This window comes from Mycetomoellerius zeteki, unplaced genomic scaffold, assembly GCF_001594055.1.
Source record: "Mycetomoellerius zeteki isolate Tzet28-1 unplaced genomic scaffold, Tzet1.0 scaffold172, whole genome shotgun sequence".
Lineage (NCBI taxonomy): Eukaryota > Metazoa > Arthropoda > Insecta > Hymenoptera > Formicidae > Mycetomoellerius > Mycetomoellerius zeteki.
This window is the reverse complement of record NW_017256675.1, coordinates 195,150-220,429: the sequence shown is the minus strand read 5'-3', so window position 1 is coordinate 220,429 and position 25,280 is coordinate 195,150. Positions and strand designations below refer to the sequence as shown.

The window sequence follows — 25,280 nt, the reverse complement described above, 5'->3', positions numbered from 1 at the left end:
ACACAGTTCCCCCACTTTCCCCTACACATAAATTTTCGTATAACATATTAGATTCGATGAGAAAAATATGTTAACGTCGCACTAAAGTATAGTAATTTTAGTCTATCAAATGAAATATACCGTTTATTTTTGTTACCGCAATGAGTTTCCATATAGATTAATTTCTACTTTGAAGTCGAAAGAGTTGAATCGATCGATTTTCTGCACTTAACAAAATCAATGAGCCTTTAATGAATCTCCATTTACTACAATCATCGGCTGTATTTTAAACTGTTAAGTACAGGTGCACATAGACCGTAGAGAAATCTGGTTCTGTTTTAAGTAACAAACCACTAACGAGTTAATTATAAATAAATTAGTAGAATTAAAAAACTCTCAATATCAAATAATAATATAAAGAAAGTGAAGGGCATATAAAAGTCAATTTTAAGAACTTAACGTGTGAAAAACAAAATGTTTAATATTATAGTTTATAAATTAAATATAAGCTATAAATTTAGTAATATTATGTGTTTCGACTTTTTGATTGAGCCTTTTTGATTTAAATGAATAAAAAATAACGCAGGGAAGAACATGAAGTGTATAGAAATAGTAACATGAAGTGTTAGATAAGGCCTGATGAATAATATGTAGAGAGACAGAAATTGCTCACAAACGGTTGGAAGACCGGTTGTTAGAAATTTCCGGATGTTCCAAATGACCATACAGTGCGAAGGATAATTGTATGGCATAACATGCGGAAATTTCCAACAATCGGTCTTCCAACCGCTTGCGAGCAATTTCTGTCTCTTTACATATTATTCATCGAGCCTTATCTAACTCATACACTTCATGTTCTTCCCTGCGTTATTTTTTATTCATCTAAATCAAAAAGGCTCAATCAAAAAGTCGAAACACATAATATTACTAAATTTATAGCTTATATTTAATTTATGAACTATATTAAACATTTTGTTTTTTACAAGTTAAGTTTTTAAAATTGACTCTTACATGCCCTTCACTTTATATTATTAAATATAAATAAATATACACGTGGTGTTTTGCTCTTCATATAAATTTTCATATTAAACTAATATGAAATTGATTTATGCTTTATCAAAAACTTAATAGAGGATGTAGAATCTTTTTAAAATCAATTTTAAATATTCAGCAAATCTTATTGAATATTGAACAATTCTTCAATTTTACATATATGCAGTTAATCTTAATTTTAAATATAGGCAAGAAATCTTAAATTAAATTTTTGCAAAATTAAAACTCTTATAATGTTTTAAAACTTTTGCCAGTGTTTCCATAGCTGTTGGAAAAAGCACACACACACACACACACACGCGCGCGCGCGCGCGTGGGAGTTGTCTTATTAAATTTCGTGAAGAGACGCTAAAGTATCTACACGTTTTTAGCACTAGCGTGTCAAGAGCTTTCATACATCATGAAAGTTAAAATAATTTAAACAGCGCGGTTATTTATGTTTTAGATAAAATAAATAATTAAGTACAGCATAAGAAATGTACAGCATAAGAAACAATGGTGAAATATTTTCATATTAATTTATGAAAGTTTGAAAGAAGATGTATCAAATCTGAGAAAAGAATTTCTCAACAAAGAGCAAAGCACACATTGTGATCTTATATTACTTTTCTCATATTAGTAAATATTTTACAGCATCTTCGTATTCTAATGTATCTTCGGTGTCTTTTCACGAAATGTAATAAGACAACTCCCATGTGTCCTTTTCCATCCTTTTAACAGCTGTAGCTGGAAAAAGTGTCATTATAAGTATTTTAATTTTGTAAAAGTTTAATTTCAGATTTCTTGCGTATGCTTCTTTAAGAAAATTAAAATAAAGAATAAGAAAATTATTATAAACATATCTTTAAATTCGCTTCCAAAAGTGCTGTGCTGGAAGAAAAAATTCACGGAAAATTCACGTTTTTTATTCCAAGCAAATTTCTCGAATGCGCGCGGACGTTACAAGATTTAATTTTCATTGAGCTATTAAACAATATGATAATAAAAATGTCAAATTATGTATACAATTGTTATCCATCATAATTGCCATTGTGAAATAGCATTCAACTGCGCAGAATTCGCACCAGCAAGCCGAAACTTATCTTTTTCGCAATGCTTTCATTCACTACATCTAATATTCAAATACAAATAAGTGTTTATAAATTCTCACAAAGAAAGCTTTACCGAATTGGCAGTTTTAAAAGTGCTATTAGATACTACGACCGGAGAACATGCTAACGCTTCATAAACGTCGATCGATAAAGATTTATTCCGAATTGTGTTAGCTGAAAGTTCGACTGGAATAGTTACAAACAAGCTTCATATGTTTGTACGCTTGTGAAACTTTCATTGAATCCTAGCATATTACGCTGAATGCAAACTTAAATTAAACTTGTTATGAAACTATTTTACATGGATTAAGAAATTTGGAGATTTACTATGAAAATTTAGAAGTGCCTCAGAAATAATAGACAGCATGACAAAGCGGTGTTAATACAATATTTACGTATTTGCATATTTTAATAGAAACCTCAAAGCTCATTTATTCTATACGATTATGGGATGTTCCAAATAGGATTGTCACATAAATTTGATGCAGTGTTACAAATGGCGATTCTCTCAAATAGATATTTCAAGAAAATCCTATTTAGGCAAATAGAGGTCAATTTGAGAAAATCTTTCATCTATGTATTTTTCCATCCCGAAAATATAAGCAACAAGTGCGGATATTCGAAGAAATAAGTTTTAAATATATTCACTAAATTTTATACATGTTTTAAATTTTTATCTGTGATTTCTTTCATGAAAAAATTAATCTTTCTCTTATTTTAAGATTCCTTTTTATAAATTGTTTCTGCATTATTTTATATCTCGTATAAAGCCATTAACTTCTTTCTTATAATTAACAAATAAAGAGAAAGAGAAATTAAAAAAATAAAAAGATTTTTTATTTAAAGGGCTATTTTAAATTCTAAGTTTACTTTTCAGATTCATAGCAATTGTCTTTTGACAAATTCTAAAAGTTCCTACAGGATGTCCCGTAATTTACTGCTCGTGGGCAGATAGAGCGGACTAAACTGAGTCAAAAAGTCCTGTACCATTTTACAATTTTCGCAATAGTTAACAAGATATTAAGTACTAAAAATTGTCAAATATTGATTTTCAATAATTTTTTTCTCAAATACTATCTTTATAGAAAAACTGTAAAAGTCTAAAATTGTTTATTTATAAAATTGTTTATTAAAACAAAATTAAATAAATTTAAATAAAATTAAAAGAAAATCTATACACTCGTTGTATTCTATTAAAATTTTTATTCTTTCCTTTCTTAACAATTTTATTCTAAATGCGGAAAAATGTAGCTAACATAAACAGACATTTAAAAACGTATGTATAATATATTTTCATAATTTTCGTAGGAGTTTGTTGTTTTCTGTTTCGTTGTATGCGTGACAGATTTCAGATTATTACAATGTTCATACAACGCGATAAATTTCTCTCGTGCAAAAATGTAACCTACGTTTGCAACATTCGTGACAAATGTCTTCCAAACTACAGTTTTCCGATTGTGTGTGTCGAAATGTTGCGCGAATAATCTCAATTGGCGCGGTGAAATGATAGATTTGACTCTCGTAAAATTTCTCATCTGCCTAAAAAAATTGATCCTTGTTATAGCGCAACCCCTTGAGACGATCGTGAAATGCGTACTGCCAATGCTAATCGCGCAACTATCGGGACCAAAATATTTACGATGGGTAAAGTCTCGATGATATTATAGCGAAACAAGACTGACCTATTTGATCGATCCCACTTTCTCCTTACAGGCGCGAAATTCATTAGTCTCGCTATCCTATTTCATGTGATATCCTCTATGTGCATGGCATGAATAAGGACAAAAATGAAGAAACGTTAACTCAACACTTTCATTATCATTATGGTAAGCATTAATTGTACAGAAAAAGGTAAAAGGATGGCGGAAAACGCTAGATGAAGAGGTACTATAATCGCTTGCATTATATTCTAGTACACTTAATGATTCCCGTTTTTGCCCGCATTCATCCTGTATGTGACATGCGTGAACCTATATTACACCATATAATGCAACCATTAAGGAAATTACGAATCCAATCGTGACAAGTTATCGCTGATAATAGTTAATTGTATGTCAACCTGTATAAAATAAAGTAGATCGATGAGGTACGTCTCGTCTATCGGTAATATAATCTCGTATTGAAAAATAGAATTTTGCATGTAGGTGCATCACTAAATTATAGACTCGAAATTGAAATTCCATACCGTGTTGAACTTAATCGAACAGCAATATTGAAACATTGGTGGACATAAATTTTTTATACAAATTTACAACATACATGATATTATATTATATTATTACCATGATAATCGTTAATAATAGATACCTTCCAAGGAAAATTTTGTAATCCGTAAAGTCAGTTTGACAATTTTGGTTACACTTTAAATCGTGGTAATTGCTGTCGTTCCAGCATCTCCTTAATTTATAGTTAACTTTAAATTTTTCTCATTTAAAAACTAACAGTAGCTTCAATATTTTCATATTAGGATTTTCATCCGGAAATAATCCCTTTCTAAGAAAAACAAGAAAATCAAAATGATATCATATTGACTGAATCATAACAAAAAATGACATAAACCTATAAAGTCAATATGACATTAACATCGATTTTCTTGTTCTCCTTGCACTGGGATTATTTCAAGGTGAAAATCCTCATACCAAAATGTTGAAGTTTTATTTAATTTTATTTAATTACCGTTGTTTATAAAAGGTTTAAAGTTAACTAATTAAGGGATGATGGAGCGACGGCAATTACCACGAATTAGTGCAATAAAAATTTTCATACTAGCTTTATGGATTACAAATTTTTTATTACGAAATTAAGAGGAGTGCTGGAGCAATGGCTGAACTTGATCGATGTCTATGTATAATACAGACTTTTTAAGCGCGCGACCCGCGCGCGCCTCTGCTACATAATTTTATAGAGCGCGTTCCACTTAACGTTTGCAACGCTTGCGAGCATTATTTCATCCTTTAATATTTGAAAACGATAAGGATGAAATAATGTTCGCGAGCGTTGCGAACGTTAAGTGAAACGCGGCCATAGTAAACCATGAATATAATGTAATTATAATTGTGAAATATCAACGAAAAAATATATCAAAGAAAAAATTTTTATGAAATTTTTTTGATGCTATTAAAATTGAAGGAATAGTACCTGTATCATTACATTTGCAATACATACGTTCTTGAGATCATTTACCGCGTTTCTAATAAAATTAGTCACGATTCGTTGTTCAAGCAAGCGGTAAAAGGGGAGACAATGGGCGTGAATCACAAAATCTAGCTAAAAATTGTAAGTAAATTCCAGAGCTGTTCTATTCTATTAAACACCTTCATTACTGTGCAATGTGCTATGCTTAAGCGAGTAAATTTAGTTTTAATTAACTTTAAATCATTCTCATTTAAGAACTACTATAGCTTCAATATTTTGGTATTAGGATTTTTATCTCAAAATAATCTCAAGAATCTACCATTAACGGTACATCAGGAACACCCTATATACGATATTCTATTGACTTGCATATTACATTAAATTTTATCGATCGTAAGGTCTACTGCACATAAAACGACATAGCAAATGCATAGCATAAGATCGTCTGGACCAATGAGCATCCACCATAAAGTTGCTATATTGATTTACATAACATATACTCATTGATCTAGACGTCTCATGCTGTGCATACGAAGCTACATTATTTTATTCGCGATAGCTCTTAAAAGCCGGTTTATAATAGGCCGTAACCGTTAACTTAGGCCGGTGCCTAAAAGTTGGTTTCGTATTTTTTCCGTACTTTTCCGTGGCCGGTAAAGATAAAGTTGAGTCAACTTTTTGATTACGGTCAAAATCAACAGATTTTTGCCGACAATTATAAACGATAGTACGAGTTTTCTATCTTCAAATTTTTATAGCACCGGCCTAAGTTAACAGTTACGGCCTATTATAAATCGGCCCTTAAAGTTTACAAATGCACAAGAGAAACGCCGCACTGCAAATGCATTACTCACATATAAAAAATTGAATAAATGCGAAGCATAAAACTACTTTCTATCTTAGACGATTCTTCGTAAATGACTTTTTAAAAAGTTTGCACATTTCTGCCTTTCTTTTTATATGGCGATTTAGTGTTCATGGCAGGATAATATCCGTTTTGCACATTACATTGCACTCATTTCTTTTAAATTTAATATTAACTTGCATGATAAGCAATTAATAATAAATAAAAATTATATCAATAAATAAAAGAAGGGCAACGAGCCAATTATAATGTAAGATCTTTTATAAACGTATATATACAAACGTTTCGACACCGATCGGGTCATTTTCAATGTAAAATAACAAACACTCTTACATACATTATCAGAAAATTCGGTCAAATTATATTGTCCAGTGAAAAATTAGTTGTATTCATAAAATGGACAATATAATTTGACCGAATTTTCTGATAATGTATGTAAGAGTGTTTGTTATTTTACATTGAAAATGACCCGATCGGTGTCGAAACGTTTGTATATATACGTTTATTAAAGATCTTACATTATAATTGGCTCGTTGCCCTTCTTTTATTTATTGATTTATTCTAATTGAGCCATATTAACATTTATTTAAAAATTATATATTTGTGGCACTAAAAATTTATAAACGAAGTATGATGAGATCGCAATATGAATACACAATAAGTAATGAAAAAGCCTTGTCAGATTGAGATGGATCTTAATGCTTAAATAATATTTTGGTGTGATTTATATACATATTCATATCCATATAATTGAGCGCCAAAATCATTTTTAGTCTTCAATCTTTAATCTTCAATCTCAAAGTTTAAACGCAATTTCAAACTGAATTGATGTATAATTAATGTGTGTAATCACAATTAAATACGATAAATAATAAAACATAAAATAATAAATCATAAAACATTTACGGATAATTAAAAATATTATTTCAATCGTTTCGGAAGCGATATCTAGATAGATCTGTACACGTTACTTAAAATCTCTAAAAATTTTTGCTTTTAATACAAGATAAATATTTGAGCGTTGAAAAGAAAAAAAGCGAAGCTACTGAATGCAAAAAGTGCAAAGCGAACAGACCATATATTAAAACACTATTTTTCACTGGTTTAGTAGTTTTTATAGAGTTCAATATTTCCGTTATATTTTCACGATGTCATATTCACATGCTGCGTGTCTGTTACCTCTTTTTACTCTTCTACCTTATCTGAAAATCGACGATCTGATTTATTTGTTTCACCAGTCAAAGTATGATATAGCAATAAAATGCGATATAGGAATAAAATGTTATTGATCTTTTGCAGTTTGCGTTTTATTTTTACTTATTCGGCACTATATTTCTGCTGCTGGATTCGTATGTCGAAGCAACAAAATTGCCTCCCGAGAGATATACATACAGCGTTTGCCATTACCATCAAGTGTATTTACCGGAGGAAGCGATGGCATTACAGACACGCGACAGAGGAATGTTCTATCTCTTGGAAGGCGTCGGAAGACATCGCCGGAAGAACGTGATTCATTTCATAGTTGACAAATAGGTCGGCAGTAGTAATGGAAAAATAACGATAGCATCGCTAGTTATCTCTTTACTTCGGTATTTTACGTAACGATCGCAATATGAATTCACCATCAACGCCGATCTTCGTATGCTTTCAGACTAAAAGCTCCTAAATAAAGTTTAACATTTTTCGACTGATATCAACAAAATTAGGACATCCCTCACGTTCAAGGAATTTTTATTATTAATCAATAGAAACAACTTCTTGACATAAAATATTTAGATATTATAGCAGAGATTCCAAACACGTGCGACAGAATTTATAAAGCGATCTTCTGATATTATATGTAAGACTCGATTAAAGATGAACCATTATTGAACTAGTATTCAATTTCTACTAAGCTTATCCTTAAAAATGTGTTATAAGAAAAAAACATTTCGAATCTTTGTATATGTCTACCCTATTTTAATAATAAAAATTAAGAGGGTATTCTTCCGAATGGAACACCCATCCAATTGAGCTGAAATTTTACAGACAATATTGTTACGATGTATAATGATTATTTATGAAAATCCTACCTTCGGGTTTTGTGTAGTTTAAAAGATAAAAAAAATTGGTAATTGTTGCTAAAAGGTTAAACCCCGCCGATAATCTTGAAATTGAAGTATGCTATCAAGGTCATGATATTGAGACCTCCAATAGATTTTAGCCGGCGATTGCCATTAGTTAAAAAGTTATTAACAAAAGAAGTTTAAAAAAATACTGTTTTATCTCGTTTCTGACATTATATCGTTTCTGATATAATGGGGTGGAAGTCGCTTCCGGTGAAAGTCGTGCACTCCCAAGTAGGGAGGAGGTGGGGTGAAAGTCGCTTCGCGTGGAAAGTCGTGTGCAGGAGAAAAAAGAGTGTTGAGATCTTAATATTGTATAACAAAAATAAAAATAATAAATAAAGGGCGAAGTAAGAGTCAATACATGTATTGACTCTTACTTCGCCCTTTATTTATTATTTTTATTTTTGTATAAAGAGTCCTTCTATTTGTTTATTGTATAACAAAAATAAGACGTTATTCTTTAAACTTTTTTGTTAATAATTTTTTAACGAATAATGAGCGATGGCTAAAAACTCTTGTAGGTTATTCAGAGTCATGATTTTGACAACATATATCAAGGTCAAAGTTATCGGAAAAGTCTTCTCCAATCAGCATACTTATCTTCATAATTTTTCTTTCTTATTTTTTTATCTTTTAAACTATACAAAACTCGAAGATAAGATATTCATAAATAATCACTATATATTGTAACAACATTACCTGTAAAGTTTCAGCTCAATCGGAAGGGTGTCCTATTCGGAAGTACAGCCAATTAAGATTATCCAACATAAGAGTTAAAGTTATTAGAAGATCCAAGAACATGATGTAAAAATATCAATTAACTGTCTTAATTGATGCAATATTAATTTTTTCTGTTTCCTTATTTGTTGCTTATAAATTCTATAAAATTACCGATTTTAGACGTTTTGTCTAAAATCCCTAATTTTACGATTTAGGTTTTATAATTTTATGTAATTTTGCTTAAAAGAATTATAATTTGCAGCAATATATAGCGGATGGAGAATGATATTCATGGTTTACCAACAGTCTTGTAGAAGTTCTTGAAGTGTGTAATGTTTGCGGACACACAGTTGAAGAAGAGATTCGCTCAAATGCACTGAGCGATGGAAAGACGAATGGAAAAATCGGTCGTGCATGTCGTACAGGGCTTTTCTGAGGGCGCGGAATGCCATTTAAACCGACGAGAGACTTCACTCAGGCTTTTTCAAAGGATAAAAGCTGCTACAAACGTATTGTCCGACAAACAAAATCACGACGATCTGTCGCAACCAGCTACTTTGATCGACGCGCGGACGATAATTTTATGCCAGCAGTTGAAACTCACTGAAATCCCCGTGTCGACCTCAATGAGATCACTTCTCGACGCGACAGCAATTGTTGAAGCCGACGTAATTTCAACCAGCTTAAATCTCGATGTCATAAACACGCAAAAATCTTTATATAAAAGCTGTCACCGTAACAGTATTATAATATGCAAAAACAAGAATGTAGTACAGTTTTGAATTCATAGCAAAGCTTTATATTAAAACTCACAAAGATACATAGATTATTTTCTTATTATCTCCCAATAAATAGAAAATAAAATTACTAAAAGATGATATAAATCTTTCTCAAAATAAGTCTTTATTAATACGAACCATGCGGCGAGCATTTCATTTATAAACAGCGATAAAAGAGCAATAATTGAGAAGAGTGGAATACTTTTTGCGTCTATTGTATGGAAAATTTAATTCATCGAAACCATTTCGGTTTCATTGCTTTTATCTTTCTAAATAGACGTCTAAGCAAATATAATTTGTGTGAATAAAATTTCTTAAAAATAGATCGCGAAGAATGGCGATTAAAAAATAAATTCCATCTATATGTAGAAATCTCTAAATTGTCTATATAATAGAGATGCCACTGATAATTTGATTTTGAAAACGCTCTGTTCTTCGAGTTAATCAAAGTATCCTTATTACGTAATTAATGATATACGATACGCACGAGCGGAGAACAGAGACTTGTCCGAGTGAATTTATCGAGGTTATTCGCGGCGCGTTCGGCCGTCGTAAATATTGGCATATAGATTAATATTTCGGCATAACTTACTTTTCTCATCCACGCCCGGCTACGTTTCGCGAAGTCGCGATGTGTCGGAAATTCATTTTAATCGAGATTCAATGTAGCTTCGCCGAGTTTTGTAAACTTATTTAATCTTAGAATGCATAATTTACAAGTCTCGTAAATAATATTCATCATTGTGAAAAATATCTGTTTATCTGAGTATTTCGTTACAAAGTATGACGTTAAAATTGCGCTATATTTTACTCGACGCATAAGAGATCATTAACATCATTTTAAAAAAGGAAAAACTAATGTATTATATTCCTCTAGCAATTGCTTCAAACGTCGAATAAAATTATATAAGGCACATATGAATCCTTTTCTCTTCGAGTTTTAGAATATCTGTTTTTTTAAATTCTATTTGACATTTGTAGTATATTTTTAGTTACTACGAGAGTTAGTCATTACGTGTACGAGAAATAACTCGTGCGAAATACATAAAATGTTTTTCTCAAAATATTGATTTAGATACAAAAAATAATATCATTTTATACAAAATAAAATTTCATTCATTTCAGGACTTTTAAATAGGAGTTTTATGTAAAGCAGCATCAAGAATAGTGCAATATACGTTATTTGTCGTTATACATAAACTTATAATTAAAAAATAATAAAATAAGAATAAATTAAAAAATAAAAATGAATAAATTTAAAAAACCGAGGTACAGTTTCTTTCAACACAGTAAAACAACAGAACATTTTAATAACGATACGTAAAATTAGCGTCAAAAGTAATATTTTTAATTATCAACCTAAAGCGTTAACAATTTCCGATTATAATTAATAAAAAAAATGCATAACTCTCAATTTTAGTTAGTATTTTTACATTTCTGTATGTTACAAATACAGCTACAACTTTCTGTGAAATGTATTCGGGAAATACCATATATCGGAAAATGATTGCGGGTTATGATACACGTTCTACACATTTCCATAATTAACGCGTGCGTCTGATGTATCACGAAAGGGAGTTTCTCGTTGCAAACACGTCTAAGATGGCACGTCTGAAGTAAGTCAAGTCTGAAAACAGTCTTAGGCCCAATTCTATCAATGTAAGTTACATAACATTAACTTTAATCTTGGTTTAACTAACCGTTTATCTTTTTCTAATTCTTAGAATTAAAAAAAATAAAGAATAAGATGAACCGACATTAGTTAATACATGGAGAAATTGAGCATTAGTCTCTTTCACCAACCTTTGGTTAAGTTAATCGACGATTAAAACCCGGTTTCACAATTCGCGGTTAATTTTTTAATCGAGGTTCAATTTACTCCACATTTCTTTTCAATTCTAGAAATGGAAAATCAAGCCTAATTCGTAAAAGTACCAACAGCAGTTCAATGTATCAAAACTTTCTCTCTTCCTCTTCTGAAACAAACTATGTTTAGTTTGTTCTCACATTGGCAACAGCGATGATTGGGTTAAACATCGACGTTAGCGTTAATCAGAGTTGGTGAAAGAGGCCCTTAGTGTTGTGAACAGTGTTCTATACTTCATATTTACATACCTACACGCTCATTAACGATCCACAATATGCACAATACGCAGTTGCTCATATGAAAGTCAAAACAATCATCTGCGAAATGATTTTGGTAATAAATATCATGTAATACATATATATATATAGCACATGATTATAAGCGTGAATAATACTCAATAAATTACATTTAAACCGTATTCAATAAAATCATGAATATGATCTTCATGCATAGATAAAGTAAATTAATAATAATAATATATACATGTAGTATGTTTACAATATGTTATTTTCACGTGCTAAAATAACGGTAATAATACAAGAAAACAACACAGTGAAATGAATAATATGATAAATGAACGATACGTGCAGCGGAGCGATTTAAACAATTCTGTAAATAAAGCGAAGCAACACGGAAAGTAGAAGTTTGTTGCACAAAATGAGAAATTCACGGAAAAACAGAACCAATTCTCTATTTCATTGGATACACGTTTTGTCATACAATCGCTGCCAATTAAAAGAGAACTATATGTGGTATAAAATTATATCTTATTAAAGAGCCTTTTACTTTTTCATAATTTTATGTGTAAGAAAGTATTATATATCACAACTATTATATTTTCTTTCTTTTAGATGACGAAAGAAGTTAATTACAATGATGCATTAGTTGCTGCCGAAAGTTAAAACTTTGGATTTTGGTAATAAATAGAATGAATTACAGATGTTAAAAGGTAAAAATAGCATAATCAAACTATTTTTAATGTCTTTAAGAAACGCTAGAGATCGATACATTAAATCTAAAGAAATGAATTTCATTCCAAAATACACGAAATAGATTAAAGAGAACTCCATTCTACAAAGACGGACTTTTCCTTTTTTAAAATCTCGTTTAACGGTCTCGAATCGCTTTTGCTCAAATAAAGATTGCATGACAAGCTAGAAAGAACGCTCAATGCGATTTCAAATAAGATTGCCAAGAAAGTTTATTTTATGAGGATTAATATAAATCGCTCTACTTATGAAATATTTAATGAACAATTTTTAAACCAAGTACTTATCTTTTAAGACCCTTTCTAATGTGAATGCACAAAAATTAAATGGAGAATAAAAGCCTTAAACGGTCAAGCTGAATTTTTTTAATGCTTAAATCATTCGGTGTAAATTTATATATTTATATAATCCTACAACTGCGTGCTGAATTTAATTTTCAGTCTTGAAACACAATCCTAATAGAACTGGAGTATATTAGGAAAAAAATTTAGTGCCTTTAGCAAAACTGTTTAGTAAAGAATTGTTTAATAGCATCCAAATATTTTGTTTATATAACAAGAAATTTAGTTTCAAAACAATTTCTCTGCTTCGTAAATAACAAAAATATTTGTTTATACCAACTAAACAATTTAATTAATGTAAAATTACAGCTTTGTTCGGTATAGTTTAATTAAAAATTTGTGTTTGATATATTTATAAAAATTTTTGTTGTTACAACATTTTGGTTCATAGAACAAAACATTTTTCCTAATGTAGTAATATTACAAATTAAATTGACAAGCAATTTAATAATATTAATACTTATAGGCGTCTTAGAATGATATTCTGATGCTAATAAGCATCTTAAAATCTGTAAATAATTTTGTTGTGAAAAATATTATCACCTCATTTAATGAATCGTTAGATTTTTAAATTTATCTCTTTTCGGTGAACAAACTTTCAATATACAAAAATTTTATTATTCGTTCTCAATTCATTGTCTTACATAGGAGAACTTCTTAATTGTACTGTCAATAATGTAGCATCGTATGTAAAATCCTTCGGATCTGATCGACCGTTCGATTAAAATCAATCGTTCAATATCATCTAACCAGAATTGTTTCAGAGTAGCGCCATCCTAGAGAGAAATGATATCAATTAGACATCGAATCGATATCAAATTGCCGTCAAAATCATCGTATCGATGTCGAGTCGACATCAATTCGATGAGTTATTTCTCACTGGGATGTCGTTTAGAACAATATGCGTCGAATATCTGGAATATTTTGCAGCGGGATTCTATTGGACGGGTGGTACAGCGTGCTCTCTCGAGGGGGTTGAAGTTAAGGGCTGGATGCGTAGTGGATGGGGCGCGTGGTCCGATAGCGAAGACCGGAGCGCTCCACGGTCGTCACTTGTTCGCAGTCAGTCGAATGGAGCACTTTTCCACCCCGTTATATATTTCTCGTGCGTATCGCGGCTATTTATCCCCGAAAAGAAAAACAAACGGGCTCGTTCTCGAAAATATCCACGAAACGGAGCGATCGAAATTAATCAGTGAGGATTATCATCTTTGAGAAACAATGAGTTGATTAATAGCAATTCGCTCACGCGATGTTCGATTTAATGTGTTGAAAACTGAAAGAATAATCGTTAAGTTTCTGTGCGTTGTTTAATAAGAATTTGATGTAGTGCAGAATCATGATTGTCAAGAGAAGAAGAAACGAGATAGAACTCTCCTTGTCCGAGACAGAATCGGCGTACGCGATGAATGAACGATCTGAGCAGCGATACTACTGACGGGGAAAAGCGATCGACCGGGCTAATGAAACGTGCGAAGTATGGAATTTTCGGGCCGATATCTCCTAAAGATCGACAACATTACGGAATTGATGAACCTGAGCGAGTCCGAATATGTAAGATCAATCTGGGGACCGAAGCATCTACCGCTGAAACTCGTGTTGCCGATCACTTTCGTCTACGTCGCAATCTTTGTCACCGGCGTGTTCGGCAACGTGGTCACCTGCATTGTTATCAGGCGAAATCCCGTCATGCAAACCGCCACTAATTACTATCTATTCAATCTGGCGATATCCGACCTGCTTCTCTTGATCCTCGGTAAGTCGATAGTTATTGTCAAAAAATTATCTTCTCCCTTTAATTACAAATTTATATATCCTAAATTGAACAGTAAATAATAAAGACGCCTTAACAATCACAATAATAAAGATAATAATAATTTGAAAAGTCGATTTAATACTTGAATTGGAAAATACAGTCCTTAAGATCTTTCATTTTTTATTTTTTTATGATCTATACAATGATAATACGTTTATTATGCAAAATATTTTATTATTTAATTCATAATTTAGGAAGATAAATAAATACGAAATTTATTAAATAATATATATATATATATATATTAAATTACTTAATAAATTGTTCCTGGAGCTCGCGAAGATATTTAAAAATTTAAAACGCCTTTAATAAATTTTTATGAAATTATAATATTACAATAAAAATTCATTTATATAAGTACCTTTACATTTTCAACATGCAAATTAAATTATTTGAAGTTTTAGTCATGTTTCATTTAAAAGTTATAATTGTATGATTAAAATTTTAATTTATTCTGCAATGTGTAAAGCGTTAATATATTTGAAAATTGTATAATATTAATTTTACTAATAAAGAGTGAATGTCGCTTTAGATGTAACAAATATTTACTGAGTTATTAAAATATGTTTTACACATTATTTTTGTAACATACTTTTATATTCCTTGATTAATTTCCTTACCGTAATAAATTATCAAGTTACACAATAAGTTGATTAATACAAGCTGTTTACATAAATTACAGAAAATTTAGAATTTCTTTTTTGTTTAAAATCAACAAAACAATGCAAGTTATCTATTTGAATTATTGAAGCATATAGAATATAAAATTTTATAATTATTTACAACACAAAGTTTTCTGCATAATTTAGTGTAAATCACTTGGAATGCATAAATTAGTATAAATTGCTTATATGCTCGGAAAGTTGTTTTCTTCTTTAAAATATGATGCTTGTAATCCGTTAAATTAGTATTTTCTCAGATTTATTATAGAAATTTCCTTCTACTTGAAGATTTCTGTGCTCGCAGCATAGATTTACATTGTTCAATGCACTCGATCAATTCGTCAGAAGATCGCCACTTCGCGCGGGGTCTGATTTATCTCGTCTCGTTCTACTTGACACCATACGCGTAGCTAGAATAATATCTGCGGAAGTGTGACTCGTTTGGTATTTCGATCCGATACGCAGTTATGTGCCAGTCCAGTCAGTCTAAAGTTTTCCTATTCGACTTTTCCTATCAACTGCTCCATACCTGTCATTTCGTTCACGTTGCAAGAGTTTGCGTGGTGTTCGTAATTCGACTTTACATTTTATTAAGCGCATTTTGTTGGTATTTCTAATTAGTTAGCCATAAGCTTCACACTAGGGTGCAATAATTATTCTGTACATCCAATTAGTAGTAATCGCATTAAGTAGTAATCGTTTTTAACCGGGCTTTCACGATAATGGCTGATAATGTGGTAGAAAAAAACGCGTACATTTATGTTAAATTATTAACGACAACAATGGTTTATTCTGTAAACGTCACCGCGACCCATTGAGAATTCATCCGCTTTTGTTTATCGTCGCTTTGATCGTAATTATTATACGCGTAATGAGTTTTAGCTCGCGACGATTAATTTAATCAGCTATTGATATTGTCGCAGTCAAAACCGCCGCACCTTGGGCGACTGAAGAATAGGCGCTGCTCTCTCTGAAACAAAGTTACTGTAACCTAACTATTACATTGTCTCTTCATGCGGGCGATAATCATCATAATGAATCTCACCATGTATGCGATAATGAAGGTATACACAGCACCGCATCCTATTCATTACGTGTTAATTATACGATTGAGAATTACGTATCAAGGATTAATTTCGATATTTTCGTCGTGGTGTTGCGAATCAACGTAAAAATTTAACGCGCCGCTTTTTGTCTTCAACACTATTGCATCAACTCTACATTACTTGCATAATTCTTTTACATAATTACCTTTTACGTAATTACTAATATAATTACCTGTGTAATTAGGACACTTCTGACACCCCAATATTACATTTGAATTTTTATTGTACTTTTTCATGATTTAGAATTAAATAAAAATTTATAATATTCTATAGATCTTTTAGATAAAATTGTTCTTTAAATAAAGATGAATACAAGAAAAACGTTTTTAAATGTAAAGCAATTTGCGCTAAATATAATAATGTGTATAAATAATATTTAGCGAATTTATAAGGTTGGGACACCTTATAAATGGAGACATCTTATAAACTCGCGTGAGCCGTGCTAGACTCCCCACGCGAATAATAAAGGATTAATAGACTACGTTAATTTAAATCGAACATGATCCATGTTTTAAAAAATTCTATGATAATTTAAAAAATTCAAAAGTGATATATTGAGCTCATAACATTCTTCTCATTTTTGTCAAGTTCCCTATCCGACGCTGTTTATATTTTTCGGATTCAATATCACGCTTCCCTCGATCGAATGGGCTATCTATTACTTGCATTCCGACGATAAACGTGACGAACTGCAGGAATTTATCGAGGGTGACCGTACGCTAGCTATTAGATCAATGATAATCGTATTTCTTCATTATTGGTCTTTCCGGAAAAATTTTTCGCAGTGGAAACATTTCCCTCGCGTGTGTTAAAGAGAAAGCGCATATGAAACTTTTACAGATGATCTCAAGCATCGACATCAATCGTCAGCTTTTCCTTCACGTGGTGAATAAATTACGCCCCCGCAATCTTCGGAATGGAGTTCCCTCTGATATTTCTCTGAGTGCTATCTTAAACAGTTCATCTGTCAGGATTATGTGAACAGTATTTGCCAATAATTAATGAATAGCCGGATATTGATTTACACATTGTCACCTCTCAATGAATAAATAATTATAATCCATCATTAATATTCTAAAGTAAATATTCATTAGAGAAAATAATGTTTCCATCCCCACAATTATTAATGATCTCTAAAATAAACGCAAATGAGAATATTCTCGTTTTAATACAGTATATAAAGAAACATTTTGTTCTCTATTTTCATTAGTCTGTTGAACTTTTTTAACTAAACTCCTATGTTGTGTCATCGTATTAATTGTTGGAATGAAAAGTGGAACATCCACCTAACTTTATAAAGATGATATGTCGATTTGAAAAGCATCCTCTGATGTTTTGAAACAATTGTACTTAACACAAAATGAATATACAACAGAAATAATAGCATTAAATTATTTTCTATCATTGGATTTCTGATTTAATACACTGTTGGTATTGTTTCTGTACCCTTTGTCATATAATTCAATACTTTTACTTCATAAACTCGGATATGGCATTTCCGAACAAAATGGATCTTGTATTTGTCAGTTTTACAAAAGTGATTAACGATCAATGTACTCGGATATTGCAGAACTATTATTTTATGTTATATAGATACCTATACACGAAAAATGTTGTTTGATCGATTTTATTTCCTATTCTCGCAAATCCAATTTTTGAGGTGCGCAATAAAAGATTGTTTTCCAGAAAGATTTCATTTTATAAATTCCAGATTTTTTATAATATCCTTTAGAGATTAACACGAATAGAGATTCTATTTATCAAGTTTAGAAAACCAATTAACAGAGGTGAAGATAAACGAACATGCAAACTCGTTGCTTAATGAATATTCCAGTGCAATGAATAACATTATTGTCAACTTCCGCAACTTTCCGACTCTTAAGATAGAAAAACGATTCTTTTTCTAACGTATAATCAACATTGATACGTTTTGCGTAATTAGTAATGCCGTAACGTCAGGATCGTCGTTAAAATACGATAAAAACTCGTAAATAAGAAACACAAATAATTGAGCACTTTGCAATTAAAGTCACGTAGTCGATATTGAGCTTGATTCTATCCTGTACTTCTCACGTTTTCTCCATCCTTCTTCGATTGCGGTACATTCTCTCATGATAGCAATTGTGTCCGAAGTTTCAAATACTGTTCGCCCTTAATGCAACCTGCGTATATCGCGTTCGTTCGGCCTTATTTTATATGCCACTTATGTATGTACCTTCGTACGTTATAAATTTCTCAACTATGAGATTGATGCAAACACTAGTGAAAAATTTTGAAGAGAAATATATAAAATTCGTAAAAATTCCATACATTTTTTCTTAAAATCGCTTTCTTTCTTAAAAAAGACTCATACATATATAACAAGGCAGTTGAAATTTATATTAAATACTGAAGAATACGTTTTATAATTCTAATCTGCTAACGTTCTGATATAAGCCGGTCCAAAATAATACATAGTTACGGCTGAATATTAATTAATTTTCTACTCGATTTTCACTTAATTCGTAAAAGTGGTTTTAAGGAGAAGTATATATAGCACTTTTGTAAACTCCTTATTATATTATATTTCTCCTTAAAATCTCCTTATTACATTATTATATTTCTCTTTAAAATCTCTCCTTTTTTTTAGTAAATTCATACACGTAACAAGGCAATTGAAATTTATATTGAATACAAGAGTACGTTGCACAAGAATATGTTTTATATTATAGATCCTTAAGTATGAAATATTCCGTTTTCATATTACTATTAATAGCAGCCGTAACTTCGTTAAAAATAAATACGAAATTTAAATTTAATAAAAGAGTTTTAAAGCTTAAAGTCTTTATTTTCAAGAGGCCGCTATGTTTTTTGAGTTTTTGTGAGTTTAATAATTTTTATATGTAGAAAATTGAGTTCGGTAAAATGAAAAATTTTTTGTTACTTTGTGCGCTTGTCACGTGCTTAAAAAAAATTTGTGAATATTTTCGACTTTCTAACGTGAAAGCTCAAAACTCCTTACAAAACCGTTTTTTAAATTGTTCCTAAGATTTTTTATTGCTGAGTTATCTCGGATTAAATAAAAGAAGTATTTTGACTTTAATTATTCATAACTTCGTTAAAAATAGTCATACCGCGATTTAAAAAAACAGATTCTTGAAGCTGAAATTTTGCTCTATTGAATGATGTGATATATTATCAAATTTTTTTTTAAAATGTAGACATTTCGTATTAATAATAATACGAAGAACGGATATTTCGTACCTAATAATTCTTTGCACAAATTACTTAATAAGTAAAGTAGCAAAACTTTCTTAATGACTCTCCGGCGATTGCAAAATTAGAGTGATATCTTCAGATGAATTCACTATCGCGAAGTTTAAGAATCCGATCGTGCTCAATCTATGTATCAGTGCCTTTAGGAACTTCAAGAAAGTGTGTGAAAGTCGCGTCGCAGCGAAGAAAAGCGGTGAATGAAAAATGATATCTTAGAAAAGTTTCGTTTCTCATATATAAATGTAGAAAGTTCCTTGTGTAAATATGTGTTCTGAATATTTATATGATCTAGCGGATAACCTCTGTTTCCTGTGACGTGATATTTGGCAAGAGATTTCCTAATATACGGAATTTTTCAGATAATCCATGTATACTTCTCTCACAGGAATAATAATATAAGAATTTCCGGTTGATTTACTGAAGCTTAATTCATAAAAGTCACTTTATTTTCAGTTGCTTATAACTTAAGAATCAGTTCAAATAATTCTGCATTCCGATATCTATGGCTAAAAGAATTTTCGTCGAATCCAGATATATACTGCGCCCTATATATATATATATATATATTACATTTCAACGTTCTCCTTGATCGACCACATATCAGATTGCTGAGAAAATACGAGAACTTCATATCTAATAAAGTATTCTCCTGTGAGAAAAAAGAAGCTTCACTTTTACGACGGAACGATGATTTCTCACGACAGATCTCTCTGATTACTACAACATTACATTACATCTTACGTAATACGAGAATACTTAGGATTAAAAAAATTAATTGAAAATTTAATTAAACAGTGAAAATGTTATTTATCTTGAGTATGCAGAAATGTACAAACACGATAAACGAGTCTATAGATTTTTTTTATCATTCCTTTCTCCATATTTTTCATGGAAAAATATTGCTTTTAAACTTTTCAATAAAAATAATCAGTAAAAAGGAACTCATAAGCCAAGAATTTTTATTAGATTTGACGTGAAGATATTCAATTTATATGGAAAGTTTCGGATTTATGTGGAGAGTTACGTTGCCTATATGAGCCTTGAGCTTTCAATTGTGAACTTTAAACTTCTCAAATACGAATCTTTCGATATCCTAGTTAATGATGCGCTAATAAGGTCCCTTCATTGAGCCTAGTGAAAGCCAATGTCTATGCGGGAACACGTTCTATCACATGATTTAAAGATTCGTCACGTACTCGATATTAACTGCTAGTTAATGGATTTTGTGATTTCTGAAGTCGGATAAAATGGACGACTCTGCATAATGCGGTTAATACAATTCCACCGGGTATTTGGTTAATTGCAATTTACAGCGATCTTATGTCGGTATTCGATTGCGCGCACAAATATCCCAAGCCATTAAACGAAACCTAATAAAAGTAACACTTTCGTAAAAGATTCACGCAAACAATATGCATCAAGCATTAAGCTTTATTACGTTTTTTTCTTGTTTGTGTGCTGTTTCTTTATTTTCTGACAACGTAAATTTAATAAAATCTCTGGGTAAAGTGTATATTGTGAATCTTTAATTCTAAAATGTCATTGTGGATGAATTTTCATCCAAGTGCTTTCTGAGTTTAGTACAATTTGTGTTATTAAAATTTTGATAGCTTGAAATAACGTAATTTAATAAAATTGTTTAAGATTAATATTCATTTTTTTTATAATAAAATAATGAGAATTAAAATAGACATGAAAAAGTGTAAAAAAATTTTAATTATATGGATGAATTTTTATCTAGAGTAATATTAATATATGAAAAATAAATGAGCATTTAAAAATAATGAAAAATAAACGATGCGCAAGTAAATATGTTTGCAATGCAGAAGGTTTGAGATAGTTTGAAGGTTTGAAATTAATTAAGAAAGAATAGTTTTAACACAAATTGCTGAATTAAAAGTTTTTAGAGTTTTAAAATTAAAAAACCTTCTAATAATAATTTTAGAATCTTAAAATATTGTAATTTATGCGATTTGCTTTATAGAATATAAGTACATTAAAAAATATATATATTTATTAAAAAACAGAAGTGTTTCATAATATTTTTGGTAACTCTTAATTGTAAAAAATACTTATTAATATATATAGATACTCTTAGTGTTGTGTGTGTGTGGACGAATACAATAGTTGCTTTCCATTTACATATAAATGAAACTGAGTCTGAAGTGAACTCTCTCTGAGTATTTCATACTCAGATTAATGACGTCACTATACTTGTTTACTTTGGTAAAAAATTATCACATGACAACACACACAGATTCGTAATCTCACTTTTAAAATGAGTTTACGAGACTCAATAAAGCACATGGTCTCGATCTTGTAAGTAAAAACTTAAATTAGTTGAATTTCATTTATCAGAATGCAAAAGGAACGCGCATTCAACTGAGTTATGATGTCACAAGAGAATTAACTGAGAATCATTGTAAATGAAAAGTAACTAATGTATTGAGATTTTTTTGACCAAAGTTTTAATGGCACGGTATTAATGCTAACCACGAAAAGCTAAAGTTTCATTATCGAATCATATCGTTATTTCATAATATCAATTTTAACGACATCCGATACAAGGCATCGAGATAAATCGTTGAATAAATTAAACGTCACTGTTTGTTACATGATTCATGAACTTGTTTAACATATCTTTGAGATCCATAAATCGAAAACATCGACATCAACGCGAAAAACGAATAAGAATGGAGCGGACAGTATCTGGCGATGCATATTAAATAGGTAATACTTTATGATACTGTTAGTTCACAGATATTGTCAGTTTTCTCTCGTGACCCACAATGTGATCAACATAAAATTTATTCTTTGTCATAAAGGCTAATTTTGCCAAACAAGCGACAAATTATCGCTTTTATTTTGTCACATATATTATCTGCAAATTAATTTGTCATATCAGATCGTTACATAGAAATGTCGGTTTTATATCAAAAATTATCTGTGATCTTCGAGAAAACAATATAAAGTAACCTAAAGAGTTAGACATCTGTCTTTTTCAGCAATTATTACAAATGTCTATTGTATATATATGATAATGTTCCTTTTTAGTCAATAATATTATTTGCTATTTGATTTATTGCAATTTATATTTACTTGTATTTTTTTAAAGAATAAATAAAATACTATCTGCTGGAGGTTTTTCATCTTTTTCATTACAGCTTCATTGTATTTTTATGTAAATAAATTCTTTTTATTATTTTGCAAAAATATTCAGATCCTGAGATCATAAAAGATTGAGATTTTACAACATATTTCATATTTTAACCTTATATATGTATGTATATACAATATATATACATATAAAGTATGAAATATTTTACACAATTTATTTTCTAATAATTTTATGTTAACATTTCTTTATAAATAAAATAGAATCAATTTCTCATATTATTAAAAAATTCTATCGATTAATCAAATTATAAACATAAAGACACGGAAATATAAGAATGACAACTTCAAAAGATTCATGTCCTTTATAAAGTAATCTTCTTTAATTACAATATTTATATTTTAAACTAATTTTATAATATCTTACTCAACAGTAAAATAATAAAATAATATTAGTTTATCATTTCATTTACTATTACTGGAAATACCGAAGCATTTTTTGCAAAATGTAAGAGAATTATAATATTCTAACATAACATGTTGTGTATAACAAACAAATGCGAGAGAAAATATTTTTTTTTTATTTTAAAAATTCAACATCTCATATGCAACGACCCAACATTAAAGCGTGAATTAGATGTGCTCTATAGTTGGTAAGCGTAAAAGAATGTAAGAAACATGCGCAATGCTCTTGAACACAAATAACGCTTAGCGAATCATGAAATATTTGCGGTGACAGATAATATCATCGCTTGATGCATCGCTTGTAAACACAATTAATATTGGAATCTCGTTCGATTATCACACAAGAAAAATTATAATTCAAGGTTTTTACCCTTCATGTAGGATACGACTTTTAATTACTTTTTATTGCAATTAAAAATTACTTACATACATCCTAAAAAAATTCGCTCAACTTTAAATTGTACACACACGCGCGCGCGCGCGCGCAGGGTTCTCTATTTGAAGCCTTTCATATCATGAGAACAATTTTAACAGAAAATAAATTTTAACAGAAAATTTATTTATTAAATTTACCGAAGCGAAAATTGTAACGTGAGTTGTGCTCTGTTTTGTAATTAGTGATTGGAGCTTTCTACATAAATTATAATCATGACAATTGAATCTCTGATTTGTCCTGTTCTTGTGTCTTTTCACTTACGCGTGCTCGTTATGATTCATTTACAATTACATCTGCGCTAATTTTTAACAAAGAATCTAATATTACTCTGAAGCTTTATTTTTATGTACCTACATGGTACTTTTCTATTTGTGAACATTTCACGTCCTTTGTATATCAATGAAGATAATTAATGATCCCAGAAAGAAGTGCATAAAGCAACGTTACGCAAGCAATTATTTTGTAGACCTTTTGTAGTTTTATTTCCGTGTAAAAATAAAGTTTTTAAACTGCGCCTCTCAAAATAGTGACATAGGAATAACAAACAAATTATACACCACACAATCGCTCTTTCCAATGCCAGTCTTTTCCCAGCCAGGAATGATTGGTTGATCGACATCGAATAAACGTCGATCGACGTTGAATCAACATCGATTCGATCGAGGTTAAATCATTATCAATTCGACGTTGATCGATTAATTATTTCTGGCTTGGTTCTTTCTAATTTTTATGATATCCAATCTTATACATGATATAATAATCGATTTATATAAGATAAAATATTTTTTTTTGCTTCCAGGATTGCCTAATGAATTAAGCGTATTTTGGCAGCAATATCCATGGACACTTGGAGTGGGTTTGTGCAAAATACGAGCGTACGTTTCAGAAATGTAAGTTCAGACAAATAGATAAAAAGCTATCAAAATAAAATAAAAAAACAAAGGCAAATTTAATCGGAAATAAATAATAATTTTCTATCCATCTCTATATATAATCTAAATTATAGTTTCTAAATGATAACACAATTGAAATTTCATATTTTATTATATGCAATTAAGAACAATAAAAAAGACTAAATAACAAAATAAATAACAAGTGCATGAATTGTTAATTTTCTTAGTTACACAATAAATTGTATTCCAAAATAAATTGCAGACAATAGAGCTTAGAAATATATAAGTGATGCAAGAGGAACGCATGTGCTAAAGTATACAACTGTAGAGTAAATTACTACACGAAGTTTCAAAACTATTCGTAGTTATTCAAAGCGTTTGATTATTTTATATTTAAGTTACGTATATGAGATCTCCTATGCAACTTCAAGAAATGCATGGAGAAGGAGCACAGAAACTGATGAGATCTTATAGCAATTACGAACATACGAAATATAAACTTATTTTGAAATAATCTTCCTTTTCAAAATCCTTACACATTTCCTCTCTCTCTCTCTCTCTCTCTCTATATATATATATATATATATATATACAGATATATTTTTA

At 30.2% G+C, this 25,280-nt stretch overlaps 1 protein-coding gene and 1 long non-coding RNA gene across 2 annotated transcripts in view; both read left to right on the top strand.

The window, feature by feature from the left end:
* The first annotated feature begins 3,471 nt into the window (after positions 1–3,471).
* Positions 3,472–7,820, top strand: LOC108721427 (uncharacterized). Its single transcript, XR_001936571.1, has 4 exons — positions 3,472–3,767; positions 3,837–3,949; positions 4,037–4,172; positions 7,423–7,820. It is a non-coding gene; the product is annotated as an uncharacterized lncRNA (long non-coding RNA).
* Positions 7,821–14,406: 6,586 nt separating this feature from the next.
* LOC108721423 (neuropeptides capa receptor) overlaps positions 14,407–25,280 on the top strand; it is a 32,258-nt gene continuing 21,384 nt past the window's right edge. Inside the window, exons 1-2 of the mRNA XM_018445969.1 lie at positions 14,407–14,683; positions 24,581–24,671. Coding sequence (XP_018301471.1) covers positions 14,407–14,683; positions 24,581–24,671 — 368 coding nt within the window. The remainder of the gene's footprint in view (positions 14,684–24,580; positions 24,672–25,280) is intronic.